This window comes from Helianthus annuus, chromosome 13 (genome assembly GCF_002127325.2).
Source record: "Helianthus annuus cultivar XRQ/B chromosome 13, HanXRQr2.0-SUNRISE, whole genome shotgun sequence".
Classification (NCBI taxonomy): Eukaryota; Viridiplantae; Streptophyta; class Magnoliopsida; order Asterales; family Asteraceae; genus Helianthus; species Helianthus annuus.
In genome coordinates, this window is record NC_035445.2 from 80,602,374 (window position 1) to 80,627,488 (window position 25,115).

At 39.9% G+C, this 25,115-nt stretch overlaps 1 protein-coding gene across 1 annotated transcript; it reads left to right on the forward strand.

The window, feature by feature from the left end:
* The first annotated feature begins 501 nt into the window (after window positions 1–501).
* On the forward strand, window positions 502–3,054 carry LOC110898343 (phenylalanine ammonia-lyase-like). The gene is made up of 2 exons (XM_022145116.2): window positions 502–1,006; window positions 1,114–3,054. The coding sequence occupies exons 1-2, from the start codon at window positions 633–635 to the stop codon at window positions 2,861–2,863; spliced, it is 2,124 nt and encodes a 707-aa protein (XP_022000808.1). The 5' UTR covers window positions 502–632; the 3' UTR covers window positions 2,864–3,054.
* The last annotated feature ends 22,061 nt before the right edge of the window (window positions 3,055–25,115 follow it).

Here is a 25,115-nt window from a genome sequence, read left to right on the forward strand (position 1 = left end):
ATCAGGGCTATAATCATGCATGGAACAGTTAATAACGCATGGATCCGTTGGTTTTGTGATAATCACGCATGGAAGCCAAAAAATCACGCATGGGAGCCAAAAATCACGCATGGGAGCCCTTATAATCACGCATGGGAGCCCTTATCATACAAATCACGCACGTTATATATTAATTACGCACGTTGTGTTCTTATCGCGTACATTAACGTACGTTAAGCCGTCCTCTATAAATAATAAAAAAAAAGGAAAAAAAACATGAACTCACCTACTACCACCACTAGTGTGTTGAGTCCAGTCTGCCTGCCCACGTAAGCAAAAAACTCCACCGTTGATCAAACATTCACTAAATCAAACGGTCGAGCCTAAATCTTACATCCAACCTACCACCTTCCTTAGTTTTTCCTTGTCCTTGACTCCTTTCCCACCTACCTACTACAAACCTCAACCACCTCTCCTTATTCACACAACTCCACCCCACCCCTCTATATAAACACTTTGCATTAAAACATAATAAATCAGCAAGCCTCAAACATTTCAATTCATACATAAACAGTTTGCTTCTAGTTTCACAACAATTATATTATCTTTTATTATTATTTCTTTCTCATAAAAGTTATAACAACCATACCATAATGGAGAACGGTAACCACGTGAATGAGTTTTGCATAAAGGATCCGTTGAACTGGGGAGTGGCGGCTGAGGCGTTGACCGGGAGTCACCTGGATGAGGTCAAAAAGATGGTGGCGGAATTCAGGAAGCCGGTGGTGAAGCTTGGTGGGGAGACGCTGACGGTGTCGCAGGTGGCTGGGATCGCGGCAGCTAATGACGGTGCAGCCGTGAAGGTGGAGCTGTCTGAGGCGGCGAGGGCGGGAGTGAAGGCGAGTAGTGATTGGGTGATGGAGAGTATGAATAAAGGGACGGATAGTTATGGTGTTACCACCGGGTTTGGTGCTACTTCTCATCGGAGAACTAAGCAAGGTGGTGCTCTTCAGAAGGAGCTCATCAGGTAATTATTTTTTTTTTATCTCGTTAGATATAATATATATTTTTTTTATGTATTTAGCAGTTTTAAAAATTAAAATCTAAAAAGATACTATCATTGTTGGGTTGCAGATTCTTAAACGCCGGCATATTCGGCAACGGGACAGAATCAAGCCACACCCTCCCACACTCCGCCACAAGAGCCGCCATGCTGGTCAGAATCAACACCCTCCTCCAGGGTTACTCCGGCATCCGCTTTGAAATCCTGGAAGCCATCACCAAACTCCTCAACAACAACATCACCCCTTGTCTACCCCTCCGTGGAACCATCACTGCCTCCGGTGACCTTGTTCCCTTGTCCTACATCGCCGGTCTCCTCACCGGCCGCCCCAACTCCAAAGCCGTCGGCCCCGCCGGTCAAATCCTCAACGCCGAAGAAGCATTCACTCAAGCCGGTGTTGAAGGCGGGTTCTTCGAATTACAGCCTAAAGAAGGGTTGGCACTAGTCAACGGTACCGCGGTTGGATCTGGGATGGCATCGATGGTCCTTTTCGAAGCTAATGTTCTTGCATTGTTGTCAGAAGTGTTATCGGCTATTTTCGCCGAAGTTATGCAGGGGAAACCCGAGTTTACGGACCACTTGACTCATAAACTGAAGCATCACCCGGGTCAAATAGAGGCCGCAGCCATCATGGAGTACATTTTGGATGGAAGTGATTATGTTAAAGCCGCGCAAAAGGTCCACGAAATGGACCCGTTACAAAAACCCAAACAAGACCGTTACGCTCTCCGCACATCACCCCAATGGCTCGGCCCACAAATCGAAGTCATTCGCTCCGCCACCAAAATGATCGAAAGAGAAATCAACTCCGTTAACGACAACCCATTAATCGACGTCTCAAGAAACAAAGCGTTACACGGCGGCAACTTCCAAGGAACCCCAATTGGTGTGTCAATGGACAACACACGTTTAGCTATCGCGGCTATAGGAAAACTCATGTTCGCCCAATTCTCCGAGCTTGTAAACGACTTCTACAACAACGGGTTACCTTCGAACCTTTCGGGCGGGCGTAACCCAAGTTTGGACTACGGGTTCAAAGGTGGAGAGATCGCAATGGCTTCGTATTGTTCCGAGCTCCAGTTTCTAGCCAACCCGGTTACAAACCATGTCCAAAGCGCGGAACAACACAACCAAGATGTTAACTCTTTGGGATTAATATCCGCAAGAAAAACCGCGGAAGCAGTCGAGATATTAAAACTCATGTCATCAACATACTTAGTAGCTCTATGCCAATCAATTGACTTGAGGCATTTGGAAGAGAACATGAAGTCAACCGTAAAGAACACCGTAAGCCAAGTAGCGAAAAAGGTCCTAACCATGGGCGTCAGCGGGGAGCTCCACCCGTCAAGATTCTGCGAAAAAGACTTGCTTCGTGTGGTCGATCGTGAGTACGTTTTCGCCTACATTGACGACCCATGCCTCGCCACATACCCGTTGATGCAAAAGCTAAGACAAGTCCTCGTCGACCACGCGTTAAACAACGGAGAAACCGAGAAGAACATAAACACGTCGATCTTCCAAAAGATAGCTGCATTTGAAGAGGAATTGAAGGCCATTTTGCCTAAAGAAGTTGAAAATGTGAGGACCGCATTCGAAACCGGTACATTGGCTATCCCGAACAGGATTAAGGCTTGCAGATCGTACCCGTTGTACCGGTTTGTTAGGGAGGAGCTTGCCGGAGTGTATTTGACCGGCGAGAAGGTGACGTCACCGGGTGAGGAGTTTGACAAGGTGTTTACCGCCATGTCAAAGGGTCAAATTATTGACCCGTTGTTGGAATGTGTTGCAGGGTGGAATGGGGCCCCACTTCCAATATGTTAGGTGTATATGTTTCTGATTTGTTTTGTTGCATTTAAGATTCAAATTTGTTTGTTAATGTCAGAACATGTACTTGAATTGTTATTTTATGTATGTTTCTGTGTAAAATCAACCACCTTCCGGTAAAAAAGGAATCGGGAATTATTAATGAAATCACGGGCTTGGCCAGTTGGCTGTAACCGAATAATTTTAAACAGACTTGTACTGGGCTGAACTCACGGGTTGGGCCGTACTTTTCATGAAAAAAGTTTTTTTTTTTATTGCTATAAAATTGTATTTTTTATAGTTTTATATCAGTATTTAAATCAATATTTTATTGCTTATCATTAGCAAAGATACAATCAATCATCAAACAAAATCCAAAACATACCGTGAGTTTGTTTAACTCCCGGTAATCGATACACATGCACATGCTTCCGTCTTTCTTTTTCACGAATAGCACCGGTGCGTCCCAAGGAGACACACTCTGCCTTATGAATCCTTTGTCAAGCAGGTCTTGAATTTGTGACATCAATTCTTGTAATTCCAAGATAACTTAGGTAGCGTTCGTTTCATGGAATGGAATGAGATGGAATTGGGAAGCTTTTCTTTGTAAAATTGATCTTGGTTTGGGGAGGGAGGAATTTGAAATCCAATGAATTTCTTTAATCAATGAAATTTGTGACTATTTCAACATTCCATTCCATTCCTTCATTAGAGTGAAGGATTTCTAAGGAATGTTGAAATAGTCACAAATTTCATTAGAGTGAAGGATTTCAAATTCCTCCCTCCCCCAACCAAGATCAATTTTACAAAGAAAAACTTCCTAATTCCATTCCATTCCATTCCATGAAACGATCGCTACCTTATTGTTTGTGGTTAGTTTGTACCATTACGCATTTACATAGAGTTGAGCATTCTTGACCTCTTGAAGCCTTAACAAATTTAGGGGCGCCACTTGGTGCCTTATGTCGGCCAGACTCGCAAATTTTAGGCTTCCCAAAGGTGATTTTGAGGTTTTCCAATCCGTTCCAAGAACACCAGTTCATGAATTCAAACATTGAGCAAAAGAGGAGATTACCTCAAAACCCTAATTTCACAAAATCCATCAAAATCAAAGAGGAAATCAGGCTAAAAATCAGAGCTAAAGCTAAATTCGTGATCACCCGAGTTAGGAGATCACAAGATATGTCAAAATTTGATATTTGGTGATATTGTAAATTTGTGATGAACATTCATAGATGAAATTCTAGTGTGAATGTTAGATGTTATAGCAAGACTGAAATAAACACAAGTCTAGGAACAAACCCTAGATGAGAAATTAGTGATTAAATGCCATGAATCAAAGTGTTTGAATAACTAACCATGTTTGTGTTAGATGGGTTTTAGTATGATGTGATGAACACTTGAATTATGATAGAGAAATGGTAGAATAAGATGTTAAGATGTAAATTATAGGTGTTGTTTATGCACACTAGACATGAAGGCTTGAAAAAGATGCTAAAACATGGTTAATATCTAATCATGAACTCGATAATGCTTGTACAAAAATCTCGCCCATAAGATGCTCGATAATGCCCAAGTGATCTTGAAATATTGAAAATATGAAAGAATCACGCAATTGACTAGTTTGACGAGTTGCGTATGTAACATATTGTAATATGAGTTCTAAACAATAAATCGAATTGAACTCTATAGACAAATTGGGCGAATCATCAAGCGGTCAAGACGGAGCGGACACTCGCTTGAAAGGAAAGCCTTAAAGGTACGTGGCTTCATGCTTCGTAGATCTTTCGTTATTTTACATTTATATATGTTGAATAATAAAGGTATTATCATGAAGTTCGGTTTGTTCTTAAGCGGTGAATTCCGTGCGAATAAATCGAATGGATGAACAAGGGACCAACGATAAGTTTGAATGTTTGAAAGTGATGGATTTCACTAATACATTCAAACCGGTCAAAATATGAAATTGATATTTTGTTTGAATGTTTAAAAGTGATGGATTTCACTAAAACATTCAAACGAGTCAATTTGATAGAGAGATATAAGGTTTGGTCGTATAAAAGCGATGGATTTTGCTAAGAAAACCAAATAGGTCAAAATGACTAGAATATTAAAGGTTTGGTTGCATAAAAGCGATGGACTTCGCTAAGAAAACCAAACGGTTCGAATTGAAAAGAATATTAAAAGTTTAGCTACATGAAAGCGATGGATTTCGCTAAGTTAGTCAAACGAGTTAAAATGAAGTCTTAATGCATACCGGGATGGTTGCATGATTAATGACTTCGGATTGATACCCGAATAATGGGTAGAAGATCATATATACGTGTAAACCGAGAATCGGAAACGCAGACTAATAGTTAAAGACTCGGTTGTGAGTTACGACTAGAAGATGCACAATTCCGCTTATGGGAATTGAGCTAAATAAGTTCAACTATTGTTAGTTGAATGGGTCAAATGAATAAATCATGTGTTGAATAAAGAAGGTATAAAACCCGTAAATAGAACTTCGGATAATAGGGAAAATTATAGTTATGACGCTCACAAGAAATTTGAATGCAAACAAATAAGTTTGTTTGATAAATCATGAACGAGTCAAAAGTTTTGTAAATAAATATAAATCCAAGGGCTTGTAAATTAAGAATATTTTTAATACGGATGTTGGATTTTAGGTTTAAATGATAGAGGACCAAATTACGATCACGTAGGAAGAAACGGGAGGCTAAACAGATAACCGGATTAAAAGTTATGCTCGTTTTAGTATCGAGGGCAGAATGAGAAGTTTTTACTGCAGGTTAGACCATAACCTACGGTTGGAGACCATAGGCTACGGTCCAGGCAGCCTGTCCCCATTGTCTTAAGTGTACCGTAAGCTACGGTCCCTGTACCATAGCTTACGGCGGGAATTATATCAAATTTATTTGTTGTTTTGTTGAGTTATGTTTGATACCAAATGTAACACCTCGTAAAATCATGTCCAATATAATAAAGACACGTGTCATGAACCCGGGTCATGTTAAAAAGATATATGATAGGATTAAAAGTGTCAACATGTTAATTATCACCTCTGAGTGACCTTTAAACGTTTTTCAAACTTTTGTAAAATATAAATACATTCTCATGAAAATCTAATAAGGATTTCATAAGTATCCGATTAAATTTTTGTGATGATAAATTCCACATTCAAATAAATGGGATCTTATGTGCATTTACGACAATTCTCCTTCACATGATCTTTTCACAAGATTCCAAGACTATGTTTTGCATGGCATTGCTCCCAAGTACTTTTCAGAACTGAACAAATGGGCCCCTCCTGCTGATAATGACCAGAGATTCGAATTATGAAAGATTGCATGGTCAAACGTAAAAGTTCTCAAAATTTTGTCTCTGATGGAAGGCTTACGGACCGCAAAGCTATAGTCTTACGGTCCGTAATAAGGCTTAACTGGGCGATACATTTTGAATTACGGATACAGACCGTAAGGTCTTTGGCTTACGGTCCGTAAGACCTGTAACTGGGCAGTAAAATGGACAGCTGCAGGTTATAGCCATTCCACCGCCTTTGTAACCTAGTTTTTCGATACTAGGGACTTTGCAACTGGTTTTAACAGTATAGGGACACCTGATAGCATCTGGGATCATCATAGGGACACATGCAAAGATCTTGGAGCTTCCATTTTGCTATATAAGGCCTTGTTCATTCACTTGTCATTTGCACATTTGAATTTTTGTTTCAAAACTCACTCTTTGGAGCCTTCTGGAGCTCAAGGAAGTTTTCTAAAGTTCCATACTTGTGCTAAGTACCCTTGTAAGCATTCTTAGCCCCCTAAGTTCAAGTTTTATTAGTTTAATGACCAAAAGTCAAAGCCATCATAATTAAGCTTTGACTTAGTGATTAATCACTAATGGTCCAACCATTTTTCAAATTTAAAATAGCTATGAGTTGGTAATTATGTGGATAATAAGTCCTTAAAAGGGCACCCTCTGATTTCCACTCTAACTTGGTCAATTGTCGGGTCAAACTTAATATTAAAAAGTCAACAGAAAGCTATTTTGCAAATAAATTCATAATCAGTAATGTAGAAGTTATGGAACCTATTTTAACACTAAAATAACTTGGTAAATAATGTAAGAACATGTCTAAGCATGTTCCACCCGACAATTCTGAGTTTAGGCTCGGTTCGGAACCGAAAGTCGCAAAAGTAGACTTTTGCTTTGACTTTCAGTTCTGACCCGATTTAGCTAGTTTTAGATATGCCTTAAGGTTCCATTAGGACCATATTATAAGTTAGTAAAACCCTCTGAGGTTATACTACATGGTTCCTTAAGTATTCAATTCATTTGCATGTTTCCGTTAATTGCTTAAATATTGACCATTATGCCATTTTGACCTTAAAACGAGATTTTTGAAAATGTGAGAGGAAAAAAACCTTTATTACTGATTTATAAGCATGTCCTAAAAATTTGACATCAGTTCGAGGTCTAGATTAGGAGTTATGCTCAATAGCGTAATTGAAAGCTTTTTATTAATTAAACGACATATTTGGCATAAGGCCTCTTTAAACTTGAATTTTGACACCAAACCTTTTACCCACTGATGTAATATAATATTTTGGGTTTTTTTTACGATTTTTATTTATTTTTAAACTGATCATAACATAGGGTTCTAGCTTTGATTCGGTAATTGTCGGTTATACCGTTTTTGCTAATAAAATGAGTTTTACATAACATTTTGATACCAAACCTTTTGCTACTGATTTTATATGTTAAATAAAATATTTTAAGCCTTCTGGACTGATAAAAATCTCAGCTTTCCTTATATAACCTGAAAATCGCCTAAAATCGATTTTTACGCGTTTTAAATGCATAGTATGGGTTAAAACTATTTTTAACATACAAGACTTAATACCTACTGATGTTTTAAGTAAGTTTTTATACTTTAGCAGTAAGCAAAAGTTTTGAACTCAGATTTCCAAATTTGACCTTTAAAGCTTATGTGAAATTACTAAAATGCCCCTACGGTGCATAGTTTGGTTATAAATGATAACTTTCACATATATGCAATACCCTACTGATATGACTTGCAAGAATAAATATTTTTGCTGATCATTTCAGACCAGAACCTCAGATTAATATTTAATCTCTTTTAAAACCTTTTAAAATGACCAAAATACCCCTACGGGGCTTAATTTGAGTTTAAATCCGTTTTGGGCATAATGGAAGGTATCCTACTGATATCACAACATATTTAAGGCATATTAACTTAGGAAACCTATTCATGTCTCATTTGTTTACCCATTATGCATTTTTCGCGTTTGGTGCGGTTTATGTAACTAGTTTGCATAAATTAACCGAAACGGGTCAAACCTTATCATTTTTATCTCAAAATCCAGAATATGTTTAGTTTACCCATATTATACAAGTCTTCAAACTTATCGGGTCTAAATCACATTCTAATCCAGTCTTCGCTTAATCTTGTAAGACCCGTTAGGAATCTAATAGGTTATTAAAGGCTGGGTCTATTCGCACACGCCAGTTGTCTTTTTGCACATCCAAAGCGCCTCGCTATGGCCAAAGCGGGGCGCTTTGGTTTTGGTCAACAGACAAGGACTGACTTCTGTCAGTCCTTGTCTGTTGACCAAGCCAAAGCGCCCCGCTTTGGCCATAGCGAGGCGCTTTGGATGTGCAAAAAAGACAACAGCCTTGGTTGGGGTTTATTTGGGTTGATGTGGGTTAGTTTGGTAGGGATTTTTGGTTGAATTAGTATGGTAGAGATTTTTGGAGTAAAAAATTTTTATGTGAGATTTGCCGTTGTGAATGGGAATTTGTTTTTGAATGATTGAATGTTTCCTTTTTTGAATTAAAACGTTGTTTATTTTATTAAATTAACGTTGTTTTATAATTACGTCGTTACGTCATTATTAAATAAAATATACAGAAAGCCATAAGAATTAAACGTAAACAATCCAGAACCAACGTGATGTAAATAGAAGATTAACTGCAATATATATATATATATATATATATATATATATATATATATATATATATATATATATATATCAGTTTGTACATACAATACACAACAAAAAGGTACAACTGAGTACATAATACATAACAAAACACTAAACAAACAAACTAATGTACTAATCCTCGTGCGGTGGGGACGGTGGGAGGGGAAGTGGAGGCAACGCAGCGAGCTCTCGTAGCTCAACGAGGGTCTGGACGATCCAGTCAATGCGTGCGCCCTGACGTCTGAGGCGCCGGTCGAAGTCCCGAGCCACCTCACGCGCTACCGGAGGCAGGTCAGTGTAAACGTGCTGCGGGTACTGTGGCGGCTCAGGAGCTGGCTGAACTGGTGGTACGTGGACCACCTCGACCCGCTCCTCATGCGCCGGATCATCCTGAGCCTGAGCCTGAGCCTGAGGCTGAGGCTGACCCTCAGGCTGATCCTCAGGCTCATCGATGCCCAGAGCCTGTCGCTGAGCCCGCCGAGCGTCCCGCTGAACCTCAGGAGGGGCTAACACCCCAGGCTTCACCTCAATAACAACCGGGATGACCTCCGGCAACACCTCTGGCTGCCAAATCAGCCCGTCAGGACCCTTGAACCGCAGACCGACATCAAAGGTACGGGTGATCTGCATAGCGGATACGGGACCGGATCGGACAGCAGCGGATCAAGCTCAGGCACGATCCCTAGCTATCGTGCAATGGCGGTGATAAACGAGCCAGTGTGAAGAAACCCGCGGAGCTGCCGGTGGTATGCAGTAGCAAAGTACTCTGCCAGGCTGGCTGCTAGATCGCAGGGCTGGCCGCGTAGTAGGCAGTAAAGAAAGAAAAGGTCACTAAGGTTGACCTTCTCCTTGCTGGAACCCCGTGGCACGATAGTCGACGCAATCACCTGGTGCAGGTATCGGTACAAGGGATCTCTAATGGTGGTGGCCTTTTGCCAGGATTTCCCAAAGGGGTTGGAAAGAATAAGGGGTTTAGATCGAACCTTTTTGCGGTTGAAAGCTCAAAAAATCTTCGAAAATGGCTCGAGTGTGTGTGAATCGTACCTTGTGTGTGTGTTTGGTTGTTTGGGTGAAGTGGGGGGGATGATGCCCCGCTTCAGTGTATAACGAGGGTCCAAAGCGCCCCGCTATGGCCATAGCGCGGCGCTTTGGGTCCAAAACGCCGCGTTATGAGCATAGCGGGGCGTTTTGGCCTTTTTTTAAATTTTTTAAAATTGTATTTAATTCACAAACGGGTCAATAAATAGTCTAAATTTTCCGTTTTTTCCATTATACATCATTTTTTAATATATATGGACTATATGGCAAGTTCCGGATCAAATCGGTTACGTGTGATGTCTTATTCCGTTATCTCGTATCATTTAGGTTTGAAATCACAAGTACTCCTGTGAGAAGTGTTATGTGTATCAGCCGCCTACCGTGAATGATTTTTCGTGAACAAATGGCAGGTTGTACATGTTCGTTTTGTATGTGGCGTCAATCATTAGCACATGCGGGAAGGCACACCACATAGTGAATGATTTTTCGTGAACAAAGAAGACGTCTTCAACTTCGTTCGATATCTCATTCGTGCGCATGTAATAAGTGTAATTTTTTTTGATAAGAATGTTTTCAAGTTTTTGCATCGGAGACTTACCGACATTTTTTTCGGCGTTGATCTTCTGAACAGCGTTGTGTATATCTTTTGGAATAAGCTTTCTAGCCGGATTGTTTTTTGTCAGCGTTCGCCAAATACTTTGGTTGCGAATATCTTGCTCTGCCAACTCCTTAACCAGTTTTTTGTCCTCCGAAGAAAGCCTTCTCGCATACGCGTGACCCTCGAAGTTTTCAATAGGAGTGTGGTTATGCTTCGCCTTCGTCACCTCGATCCTCCAAACACTTCCGGATGATTCCGAAAACCCGATCATCTCGAACGGGCAGCCTATTTTCTTGCTACCCATTTTCCTCTGTGTAGCTACACTCTTATGCTCCCCATCAAAAGTACATTGAAACCAAATCTTGTAATTCTCTCCTCTTTTATTCGACCTCTTTGTCACAATGAGGTAACCATTGTCTTTTGCCGTGTCTTGTACCCAACGCACCAACTCTTTACGTGACGAAAAGGTCTGCGTTGTATCAAACGAAAATGTAACCGGGTAACAACCTTCCTCGTCAATAGACACATCCTCCCCTCACCATCGTCACCGAGATTCGAATAGACTTGATGTTCAAAGCTCTGTTCACAACCGTAACTCTGGTTTGGATAACACTCCTGCTGTACAAAGCTTTGCTCGCCACCGTAACCGAAATTCGAATAACCTTGTTGACAACCGTAACTGTCGTTTGGATAACACTCCTGCTGTACAAAGCTATAGTCGCCACCGTAACCGAAATTCGAATAACCTTGTTGTGCGTAAGGGTCCTCCACAGGGGTATTCAAATCCAGCTGCACCGTGTTATCACGATAACGAATGCCAGATACAACCTTTGTCTCCCTCAAGTTGGACGACACCGGTTTCTCAAACGAGTCAGAAATAGCGGTCCCCTTGTAAGAATCAGGAACAACTGACTCGTCAGAATATTCACCGAAAAGATAGTTACTGAACCACGACATCGTTTTTTCAAAAAATTTAACTAATAGAGCAAAGAAGATCGACAGAAAACAATTCGAGTGATGAATCTCGAGTCTGGCCAGTGATTTAAAGCCAGAATTTGGGATCGAAGCGCCGCGCTATGGCCAAAGCGCGGCGCTTAGGGTTCACGGGGCGACTGAAACCTCGTCACCTTTATGTCTGTCAGTCTGTCACTCAGTCAGTCATTCGAAACCTCGTATCAACTTTTGTCGCCCTAAGCGCCGCGCTATGGCCAAAGCGGAGCGCTTAGGGGTGTGAAAATTATTTTGGCTGTGTGTGATTAGCATGATCCTTATTAAAACCTTCGTTCCAGATTTAGGAGCCCAGTAAAAGATACTTGCACTTGCTGATTGATATACATATTTGCTCTGGTAAATACCTTTAACTTATTTTCCCTTATACGGGCTTGGGGTACAGTATAAAAAAATACCGCTTGGTCGGGTATTGAATTTTTAATCGTATGAAGGTTAAATCATTGAGATAACCCGTTTAATTTGTTTTGTTTATTTTAAGCCTTTGGGGGGGGGGGGGGTTAATGACCATGTCCTGGATATCCTCGGCTCATTCATTGAAGTAGCCACGACTTAAGCACGGGGTGTAGGCATACACCTGCCGGTGCGTACGTAAAATTAATGTACCCGCCTGTTCGAGAATAACTCGCCGTGGGATACATTATGTGGTGTGCCTATTAATCTTTAACCCGGTATTTAGCCCGGGCTACTGAACATATAATAAACATATAATTCTTTTACACGTTTATTTTTAAATAAATATCACAAGTTATAAAAGATTATTTGTGCCATGTGAATTAAAACCAATTTTCTTAAATTCTTTTCAAAATGAGTCGGCTAATTGTATTTACCAGTTTAAACTGACGTATTTTCCAAAAGGTTAAGTGCCGGTACTAGGCGGAATAGGCTGGCTACTCCTAAGTGAATTAAATAAAGAGTTATGCAAGCTTTATCACTTAAAAGTCTGTTGAACAATATTTCCTTGTTTTGATCCGCCTGTGGATCCTTTTTACATTTCGTTTGTAATACTTATGTTACTTTCATTCGGTTTGTAATATTATTACTTTTAGACTTCCGCTGTGCATTAAACTGTGATTATTGACTATGACGATATCAACTACGTCACGATACTCCCCACCGGGCCCACCGGTAATACGTGGAAATATCGGGGTGTGACAGGTTGGTATCAGAGCCAACATTGAGTGAATTAAACACTAGCCTTTTGTGTTTAATCTCAATGACACAGTTGCACATTCCTTGACTGCCAAGTCTAGGCAATGGACTTAGTACTAATCCTAATCTTTTATTTTGCCATTTATTGTTTTTCTTGGTTGTCCTTTTGATTGTTTTGACAGGAACAGAAAATGCCGCCACGATTCAGAAGAGGAGGACGAGGCAAGGCGCCATTCACCAGCCATGATCATGAAGCCGGCCCATCTCACCGGCGAACGCCTTCAGTAACAATGAGCACGAGTCCCCAAGAAGACTGGAGGACATACTTAGAGCCTGCGAGGCGTTCTGTCTCGCTAAGCTCCTCACCTTCGTACCATGATTCCTTCGGACTCCATCAAGGCAATGAGTCCGATCATTCTCGCCACTCCTACCTTCCACTGTAGCGGTCAGGTTCACACCGCGCCTTTAAAGACCCAACCCCATTCTTCCAGAGCCGGTTCAACCCGGCAAACCAGGTGCAAGAACCAGTGGGTTTTAACCCATTGGGACCAGAAGATGACTTCTCCGGTGATCAAAACATGGAGATGGATGAAGATACCAATCCTGCCGAGCCACCATCTGGGACGCCCACGCATCCCATAGAGATTTCAGACGGATCGTTCTTTCACGGTTCACCTTACCGAGGCCCAGACAGCTATGAAGCAAGGTTTGCCTCGTACCCTTGGGAGTTCACTCCCCCTTTTAACCCAGCACCTCCTCAGCAGCAACAAAATCCCTCTGAGGATTCACGCTTCCAGGCGGTTTCTCCACCGCCACCGCCGCAGCTAGAGCAGAAACCGCCCCCGGAGCCACCGAGGCGGAGAAGATCAGGAGCACGGATGTCCGTGCGGGTGGGATTCCACTTCAGCACCCCTCAACACTCCAGTGGCAACCACTACCCGCCACTATATGAAGAACCGCAGATGGGTGGGCCTTCGAACCCAGTTTCCGAGGTAGAGTCTGCGCCAGTCGCACCACCACCATCACACATGGGTTATGATAACTCGATTCCTTCATACGCCGGTGCAGCGGCGTATAACCCTTTTGAGCAGCCAGCCCATACTAACTACAAGTACGCCGAAGTTGACCCATACCTTGTAGCGGCGAACTACAATGCTCTTCATCCTGAGGGGCCCCATGGAATCCCATATCAGACTGGGTACCCGTCCTATGGGTACTAATACCCGCCACCTCCTCAACCTCCGCAGCATCAGCAGCCGCAGCCGCCACAGATCCAGCCACCGCAACAGCAGGAGATTCTTCAAAGGTTGAGCCAGGTGGAGCGTGAGGTTCAAGAGGAGCATAGAAGCCACTGGGGATTTCTTAAGGGTTTGGCAAGTTTAATCAAGGGGAAGAACAGAAGGGATCATTGAAATTCCTTAATTGCTTGTTTTGTATTTCCTTAATTTTCAATTAAGTACCTGGACATCTATTTATGTACCTAGTCCCTGTGAGGACTTGTCTTTTCATTTTAGCCCTTGCATGGGCAAGTTATTTCTATTAAAGTCCCGTTTAGGGCAATTATGTACTCCTTTTAATGTTAGTGGAATGTTTTAATTAAATTTCACTTCTGTCATTATATGCATTAATATAAAATGAGAAATAAATAAAATATATCATTCCTTTTGTAAGTCCTGCCCTTATATATTAAACAAAAATCTTAAAGGCAAAACCTAGCCATGTGTGATTTTAAGACAGGGTCATGATGGTAGTTCCTTATTAAGATTTAAATTCTTGTTAACATCTGAAAACATGTTAACACTCCTGGCAAAATGTGATTCGATAAAATCACATAAGTCATCCTTATATTGGATCATTCCAATTCCTTTTTCTCTATTTATTTAATCATCCATTAGTGATGAAGTGCCTACGGGCCATATTTAATGTCCTTTGAGACTAAAGACAGTGGTAGCCTACGACTCCCTGTCAAGGAAAGGTGATGAACTACGTTCAAACCTTAATGCCTTGATCCTATAAGATCATAGCTTGAAATTTAAAATTTGTCCTTGTAACTTAGCCTTTTATGCCATTATAATATTGTAATGAATTATAACTAAGGATAATTATGATAAAAATCCTGAATGTATATGTTTAATAAATTAACCAATATGGTTTATTAATACCATGGTTGATAAATCATCAAGAATGACAATACTTCTATAGACTTCTAAATCAATCATTGTCATCATTTTATGTAGCAAACAAGCTACATGGCAGAATCAGAAGAAGTCAACAGTCATCCGAGGGAGAATCATGATACTACCATGATCAACGTAACTGGTGCGTAACTTCAAGCATTGATTGATAATGCTGTTACCAAGGCCATGGATAGGCGGTTTAATGAATCAAGTGGTACTCGGAGCAAGACCCTATCAGTACCTCATTCCAAATCGCACCCTAAGACTCACTCTGTGGCTCATAGTAAGCCACCATCTAAAACTCACGAGTCAAAGAAGGATGATGGCCAGCACTCTTCAAATCAACATAGCGTTCCGTCTAAGAAGATTGTATTCAATCAAGAGCCACGTGCAAAAACCTGTTCATATAAGTATTTTGTCTCCTGCAAGCCCATGGATTTCACGGGGGGAAAAGGAGCCACTGATTGCATGACGTGGCTAGATGAAATGGATACAGTGGTTGATATTAGTGGGGGTGCAGAGCAAGATATTGTGAAGTATGTTTCACAATCGTTCAAGGGAGAAGCTCTAGCTTGGTGGAGATCCTTAATCCAAGCTACTGGAAAGATTCCGTTATACAACTTATCATGGGCTCAGTTTGTTGCTTTGATTAAAGAGAATTTCTGTCCTCAACATGAGGTTGAGAAGTTCGAGACTGACTTTCTGACATTGGTTATGAAGAACTTAGACTGTCAGGCATATCTCACAAGTTTTAACACCATGTCTCGATTGGTTCCTTACTTGGTGACACTGGAACCAAAACGTATAGCCCGTTTCATTAGGGGTTTAGCCCGGGAGATCAAAGCTAGTGTGAAAGCCTCTCGACCTACTACCTTTAGGTCTGTAGCTGATTTGTCATTATCCCTTACCCTTGATGAGGTCAGGCAGAGATCGCTTAGGAATTCTGATGAAGGGAAAAGGAAACGTGAGGATGGGGGCTCACACCTTTCTGATAAGAAGCATAAAGGGAACTCTGAAAACAAGAAGAGTTCGGGGTTCAAGAAGGATAACCAACAGTCGGGTGAGAAGCCCAAATGCAAGATCTGCAAGAAACGTCATCTGGGAAAGTGCAGGTACGAATCAAAATCCCAATCGCAGCCTAGGGCTTGTGGGATTTGTAAGTCTAGTGAGCATAAGACATTGGACTGTAAGAAGATAACGGATGCGACTTGTTACAACTGTAACGAGAAGGGGCATATCAAGTCTAACTGTCCAAAGTATGCTAAGAAACCTTAAGAAGGTAAAAAGACCAATGCTCGGGTCTTTCAGATGAACACTCAGGAAGCGATTCAGAATGACAACGTGATAACAGGTACCTTTCTTATCAATGATGTTTATGCGAGGGTATTATTTGATTCGGGTGCAGATAAGTCATTTGTTGATGATAAGTTTTGTAAGTTATTAAATCTGCCTGTTAGAACCCTAAGCATAAAATATGAAGCAGAATTGGCTGATGGTACTATAGAAACTGCTTCAACCATGTTAGATGGATGTTTTATATCCATTAGGAACCACTCTTTTCCATTATCTTTGCTTCCTTTGAAACTAGCTGGTTTCGACATAGTAATCGGCATGGATTGGTTATCTCATAACCAAGCCCAGATTGTTTGTGACAAAAAACAAGTGGTGATCAAGACTCCGTATGGTGAGCCTCTTACCATACAAGGAGATACTTAGTATGGGTTGCCTAAGCAAGCGTCTGTGCTTAAGGCGTCAAGGTGTTTGAAGAAAGGTTGTGTCATTTACTTGGCACAGGTAACTATTGATGAACCAAAGCCCAAGGCTGAAGACATCCCTGTTATTTCTGAATATCCAGAAGTATTCCCTGAAGAACTACCAGGTTTACCACCAGATAGGCAAGTGGATTTTAGAATTGACATTATTCCTGGAGCAGTACCTATTGCAAGAGCACCTTACAGGTTAGCACCGACTGAGATGAAAGAGTTGAGGACTCAGCTAGATGATTTGTTGGCAAAAGGTTTTATTCGACCTAGTTCGTCTCCTTGGGGAACACCGATCCTGTTTGTGAAGAAAAAGGATGGATCGATGCGTCTATGCATCGATTATCGTGAGCTTAACAAGGTTACAATCAAGAATAGGTATCAATTGCCCAGGATCGACGATCTGTTTGATCAACTTCAAGGGGCAAGTTATTTCTCCAAGATTGATTTAAGGTCAGGCTACCATCAATTGAAGGTTAGAGATGAATATGTGCATAAGACTGCATTCAGAACTCGTTATGGTCACTACGAGTTCTTGGTAATGCCTTTCGGGCTCACTAATGCACCAGCAGCGTTCATGGATCTCATGAATCGCGTCTGCAAGCCATATTTGGACAAGTTTGTCATCGTCTTCATTAATGACATTCTTATCTATTCAAAGAACCAGACTGATCATGAAAAGCACCTTCGTTGTATTCTTAAACTTCTTCAGCAAGAGAAGCCCTACGCCAAGTTTTCAAAATGCAAGTTTTGCCTTCGCGAAGTCCAATTTCTTGGACATGTGGTTAGCGAGCATGGTATCCAGGTGGATCCCGCTAAGATTGAAGCCATCATGAATTGGCAAGAGCCGAAGACGCCCTCAGAGATTCGTAGCTTCTTGGGTCTGGCAGGATATTATAGGCGTTTTATTGAAAACTTCTCAAGGATTGCTGCACCCCTAACTTCATTAACTCGCAAGAATATCAAGTTTGATTGGGGTCCTAAGCAACAAGAATCTTTTGATATTCTTAAACAGAAGTTAAGCAATGCACCTGTGTTGACATTGCCAGAAGGTGTTGAAGAATTTGTGGTTTATTGCGACACATCGCACACAGGCATGGGATGTGTGCTTATGCAGAAGGGTAAAGTTATTGCTTATGCTTCCCGTCAGTTAAAGGTGCACGAGAAGAATTACACCACCCACGATTTGGAATTGGGTGCCGTTGTATTTGCACTAAAGCTTTAGAGGCACTATTTATATGGTACCAAGTGTGTGATCTATTCTGATCATAAAAGCCTTCAACACTTGTTCAACCAGAAAGATCTGAACATGAGACAACATCGATGGATGGAGACACTGAATGATTATGATTGTGAAATTCGCTATCATCCAGGCAAAGCGAATGTAGTCGCTGATGCTCTTAGCAGGAAGAAAAGGATTAAGCCCATTAGAATCAATGCCAAGAGTATTGAATTGAAGAGCAGCTTGAATGAAAGGTTGTTAGCCGCTCAGAAGGAAGCTATGTTAGAAGCTAACTATCCAAATGAAAAGTTGGGAGTAACTGCTGAACAGTTATCATATGGCAAGCTTTATCACTTAAAAATCTGTTGAACAGTGAATTAAATAAAGAGTTATGCAAGCTTTATCACTTAAAAATCTGTTGAACAATATTTCCTTGTTTTGATCCGCCTGTGGATCCTTTTTACATTCCGTTTGTAATACTTATGTTACTTTCATTCGGTTTGTAATATTATTACTTTTAGACTTCCGCTGTGCATTAAACTGTGATTATTGACTATGACGATATCAACTACGTCACGATACTCCCCACCGGGCCCACCGGTAATACGTGGAAATATCGGGGTGTGACACCAAACTTCATTTTAATGCATTATTTTCAAACATTTAAGGTTGTTAAATGTTATTAGGTCAATAATACGATACATATGGATGTGATCAAGCTCGTTGAAGAACCGAACACATATTATGTCAAAGCTTTCGCGCTCGTTTAGTTGTTTTGGATATTCTAAACATTGTTAAATGTTAGAAAAACATCTTTGAATACTTTTAATGACTAAGTTATCTACGAAGAATGTTTGAAATTTTGTAATTGGCATTTTTGTATGTTAATTTGTCAACTTTTATCATAGTTTTATTTGTAAAATTGGTATGGGTCTTACAACAAAATAAAAGAAAATACAATTTATTAATTTCCATAACAAATTACAACTTGTAAAATTGAATAAACTGCTGAACAAACACAATACTACTAAAATTTACAAACAGAAAGAAACGAAAGATGGACAAAATGATTACAACCACAGTAAACAAACACTAGAAGAAAGATGAGTGAATTGGCTGAGGTGTAACGCCCAGCATCCTTAAACTTTAGGATTTTGTCAAGATTAGTCCCTGAAGTTTGTCTATTTGTCATTTTAGCCCCTAAACTATGTGGAAGTCTATGTTATATACTTGAAATACCTAAATCTATGTGTGAAATGTCTATACCTTTGGAATGTCTATATCTATATGTTTGGAATGCCTAAACCCATGTTTGGATTGTCTAATTCTATATTTGAAATGTCTAGATCTATGTTGGAATGCCTAAACCTATGATAGAATGTCTAAATCTATGTTTGGAATGTCTAAATCTATTTGGTGCTTGACTCTTTAGACTCGTGAAACTTGATTCTTGGTTGAATGAGAGATTGGAGCCTTGTCACCGGCAGAATCTATTAATCTTTGGAACTTTTGATGTTTATGATGTAATCTAGTTATTCTATTACTCAATAATACGCAACGCTTAATCTAACTCGCAAAACGAATCAAGGAAGGGAAAGCGGAAAAGTTGGATTGGCCAAGTGGCAATCCGATCGGATTACCACCCGATCGGATTTCCACCCGATCGGATGACAACCCGATCGGATGGCCACCCGATCGACCGGCCACCCGATCCGTGCACACCGCCTTAGCTTTCCTCCACACTATAAATAGGCCTGTCACATTACTTTATTCCCTGATGTGATAGCCCCGTTCGACCAGACGCACGCACACTACATTTTCTCCATTTGTTGGCGATTTCAGTACGTTTCAAGCTAGATTCTTGTACTTTCTTGATCTACACTTCATTCTCTATGTGATTCTCCTTTGAAATCACACTTTTCACCGTGAAATCTCTCAGATCTGAGATCTTAAGGATGATGTCATCATGACGGTTTGTACAAACTGTTATATGAGGTCATTCTTGGTAAGATCTAGCTAAGATCTAAGGGATTCCATATATTTTTCATCAAATCTAAGCTAGATCTAGGATTTTCATAATAAAACTTGTGTTATTCTCATCTTTTCTTTAAACTTTTGCTTTATACGGGTGAATCCGACTCCGAACAGGCTGTAGACTTGATTAATAGTCTGGAGTCGGCTTAGAGATGGATTTCTACCGGAGAAAGACGGTCGGAATATGGATTCTGACATAAACACTATCGCGGACAGTTAACTGATCGAAATGGGTGGTTCCCACCCGATCAGAACGGCTGTGTGCCGATGAGTTTACCATTGTCTCAATACGTACCATGCCGTCATCGTTAACTTAGAAAATTTTACAAAATGGTAAAAGGGAACAAGGTTCGCCCGATCGAGCGGCAACCCGATCGGACAGCCGTCCGATCGGACCGCCACCCGATCAGGTGACACTTGTCCTTTAGCCTTGAAACTTTTCAACACTTAGATCTTTTTCAGAAGCTTGAAACTTGAAACTTGGAACTTTTGATCGAACGGCAACCCGATCGGACAGCAATCCGATCGAGCAGCCACCCGATCAGAGGAACCAAAGCATTTAACACTGGATCGAATGGCAAACCAATCGGACAGCAATCCGATCGGGCAGCCACCCTATCCCCCACCACCTTGTGGATTTTAAATCAAGTGGCAACCCGATCGGATGGCCATCCGATCAGGCAACCACCCGTTTCTCACACACAGGTCACCCGATCGACTTGCAATCCGATCGGACAGCCATTCGATCTAGTGACTATTTCCGACACATTACGCAATCTCGTTATTCTGCCTGACTCTTATCCTATTGTAATCTAATCAGGCTAATTCTAACATAGCTTCCTTTGATCCAATAACAGTTGCGACTCTTAAGCAATCACTGTGAGTATACTCGATCCCCTTTTTACTTTAAAACTTTGGGGTGTAATATGTATTCTATATAAACTTGAATCTTTTGAAATCTAAACTCTATCCTACGTGTATGTGAAAACTTGTGCATTCTAGTATTCTATTTTGTGCTATGTGACGTTTAATCCAGGGTGTGTAGTTCCGCCTTAACAATAGTAGCGCTATAGGGGTGCACCTCTCCCATTATTCTCAGGGGGTATTGTTAGGAGGATTCTAATTTACCTTGAGTCTTGGGTAAATACTAAAGCATCGGGATACTTGGGCTATCACTGCGTGGACTGCGACACTAGCACGGCTGAAACTATTTTTATATACTTACATTGTGGATATGATTTGTTTTCATCTATTATTCTATTATCAAACTTGTATACTCGCCAATACTTTTGTATTGATATTTTAATACATGTTGCAGGCTGATAGGTCGTGATGGAACATGGAAATCAAGCTAGGAGATACTTAGAAACGTCGCCTAGTTAATTTAGTCTTTTAAACAATTTGAACAATTTATGATTTGGTTTGTAATGTGATACTTGAGATGACTTTGTTAGACGATTTGCATGAAATCAATTAATCTTTATTGAAACAATAGTGTTATGGAAATCTCATGAGCAATCTGAACGCCTAGTGCTCGCACCCCGATGTTTCCGCCATCGGTTGGGGTGTGACACGAGGCACGTTCGAGACACTTCCCTTAAAACAGATTTCGGGCCACCCAGGTGAACACGTCTTTCCTAGGGTATAACAGCCTAAGCAGATTGTAATGCCGGGATTAGCCCAGCATCTGAAATTATACCTGAAACAAGAGTGCGTAGAGATCCAAAGTTAGGGAATTCGTTTGAAGTTGTGTGTGTTGTATGAACCATGCGATTTCAATGTTCTGGGCATCTAGAACAAAGCACAAAGCTTTGTTTATAACATTGTCTTGAATTCCAAAATGAAAAGTCTCAATTGAATACATAATTAATTAAAAATTAAATCTCGAATTCAATGATATAATGAATTTTGAGAATTTGATAAGACTTGACCAGTAGGAATACAAACAGTCTTCAGCGACCACACAAAGCCACTGACCCGAGCCCACGCGCACCTAAAAAATAGTAAAGGAGGCTCCAAGCGGCGATGCGAAGTGTAGAGTGCGCCACATTGCGCCCATCGCCCTCGTCCCGTGCCTGGGCGCGTGCGTGTGTTGGGTGCTTTCCACCCTCCTGGCTACCACTGGGTGTGAGTTGTCACATAAGAATACATTCGTGTAGAGAATTCTAATTATAAATCCACAAAAGATTTATCTCTCCGCCTATGTGGGACAAACTTAATTTCCCACATATTTATGGTTCTAACACACAAACTTAATGCTTAAGTTCTCTCATTTATCTTGGCTTAATTATTAAATAATCATTATATTAACTCATAATTTAATATTATTTATAAAATTTCCAACAATTACCACTCTAAGGCTAGGCGGGGTGGTCCGTTATGGACCATCCATCACGCGTTAAACCCAAACGTAACACCGCCGCCGGTATAAATTCAACGCGTTATACACATAACGCGTGAAACTTCAATCTTCATTTGTTCTGCATGTTTGACAAATGTTGTATGTTTGACACCTGTACCTTGGACCCATTGCATATTAAAACCTGTTGACCAACTTCAAAAGACCAAACACTTTCCAGAAATCAATGTATTAATTAATTGAAGTTGGCTTTTTTTATCACTAGTGATACCATCCCCCTACATTTCTATCACTAGTGATAGAATATTGGGTGATGACATGACATGATTTGATTGGATAGTGGGAATAATAGAAATCTATCACTAGTGACCACCCCTCCTCCCCTAATCATGACTTTTTTTTTTTTTTTAAACGGCTAATTTTTTGCTTTTAAATTTTTATACATTTCAAGAATTGAACTTTGGTCTCCTACAACATATAATTTATCTTGAAAACTAGGCTACAACTTAACTGGCGACTCTAAGCATGACTTTAAACATTTAGCTTTATTAAAATTGTGGATTTGACAATGAATAAATATTTTGATATGTGCATTTATATTTTAAGGCATTTCAGGAAGTCAGAGGTAACATCCCACTCAAGGAATCTTATCTTACAAAAGAAATAAATAAAATAACTTATACATCAATTGGACTACAAGATACTTAAAATCAAAAAACCAAGTTTTTAAACCCGGACCGGAAACCGGTTTTGCAAGTTGAACCGGTTTGACTTCTAACCGGACGGTTTATTGCTTGAACCGGGTTGAACCCTGACTCAGGACTCATTTGAACCGGATTTCAGAAGGCTTAGTGGCATTTTGTTCGATAAATGAGTTTCAGTTAGTGTTGTAATTGATTTGAATACAGTTCCCGAATGCCTACAAATGATTCCGCTAATGTACTTTTTATTATGTAACACAATACTATTTTTGTCTTATTAATGAAATATATATAAAAGCGAACGTAGGTTGATGTAAGTTATGCATGTATAACATGTTCAGCCTGACCGATATAACATGTTCAACTTATACATCCAAAATATTCTTACATGTGTTAGCCTAAAGACATCACATCTCACTTAATTTGGTATGATCTGAATCAGAATCCAGATGAAGCCAAAAAGTCATTTAATATCTGATCAGACGGTGATCGGCGGCGAATATTCCCGACCAGAGGTGATGCTGTGGGCGGTAAGTTATGACGATGAGCCATTTGTCAAGTTAACAACACCTACTCACACCTTTTTAAGGTGGCCGAACACACGTGTGACTTGCAAAACAATTTTAACATCTAACAAGAAGATAATGGGTATGTCAATTGTTTATTAGGGTGTAAGTGTTAATCCTGATGAGATTAGACAAATTTTTTCTTTTTCTTGCGCACCTATAAATTTTTCTATGGGGTGTGAAATATTTTTAAAAATTTTAGGTCTCTGGGTATATATAAAAAACGGTTCATATCGGGTCGGGTCATGTAAAACAAAAAACATCAAACTAAAATTTATATAACCATTAAAAACATGTCAAACGTCATTATAAACATGTTTAAAATTATGCCCTACAGGTTTTCATTTTTTTGAAATATATACGCAAAACATTATCTAGAGTTACTTTTCTAATTGTTCCTCACGAGAATTCTCGCCAAAATTTCCCTACTCATGGTTTCTATCACATATAAATCGATCCATAATTTTCAATTCTAATTTTCTGTCTGGAACAACAAAAAAAAATCAAAATAACAAAATCATGGTACTAAAATCTAGAACAGAAAAAAAAAAATTCATCAAAACACATAAAATTTCAAACCCTTTTAACATCTCTAAAACTCTATCTCTCCAAAAAAACCACATAAAAAAAACCAAGATATCTCGTTAAATTTTGTATTCCAGGTGGTGGGGTGGCCGGAATCAAGTTTTTCCGCTGAGAATGCAGCCGCTGCCATTGTGCCTATTGACTTCTTTCGTGCGGCGGTTGCTGCGCGACCAGAATAGGGAGAGTGGGAGAAAGAATTGGAAGGGGTGGTTGGGTTGGGTTATTTTATGTCACTTTAAATTTAATTTAGTTGAGTTAATTGGACTTGGATTACAATGGAATGTTTGGTAGGCTAATGGCTAAATTGTTAAGTGAAAGTTATTGGGTTAAATTGTTAAGTAAAGTAGTTAAAAAATAATTATATACACTAGGTCATATTTTAATAAAAATCAATGTTTACATTTTTTTAAAGGAAAATTGGTATTTAATAAACCAACCTTTAACCAGTTGGTAAATAATAATCCAACCTACAGAATTGGTATATAATAATCCTATCTATCAACATGTTGGTACTCAATGAACTTCCGTTAAATTTTTTTAACTGAAGTTAGTTTTTAAGTTTTATTTATTACACAAACAGTCCCTGTAGTTGTAATTTACTAGTTTTAACTATTTTATAAACCTCAAATCGAGGAAAAGGAGGATTTTCGAGTGATTTTTTTGTTTCATAAAATAGTTAAAACTAGTAAATTACAACTACAGGGACTGTTTGTGTAATAAATAAAACATAAAAACTAACTTCAGTTAAAAAAATTAACGAAAGTTCATTGAGTACCAACATGTTGATAGGTGAGATTATTATTTACCAATTTTGAAGGTTGGATTATTATTTACCAACTGGTTAAAGGTTGGTTTATTAAATACCAATTTTCCTTTTTTAAATTCATAAGATTTTTTTTAAAGGGGACGGTTGAAAATTTCCAAGAGGTGAGGTTGAAAATTTTCAAGGGGTACGGTCGAGATTTTGCGCGAAATTTATCCCTAAAACCTTTTTTCAAGGGGTGCGGCCGCCCACCCACCCACCCAAGTGGGTAGGTCCGCCCCTGAACTTTTCCCCCA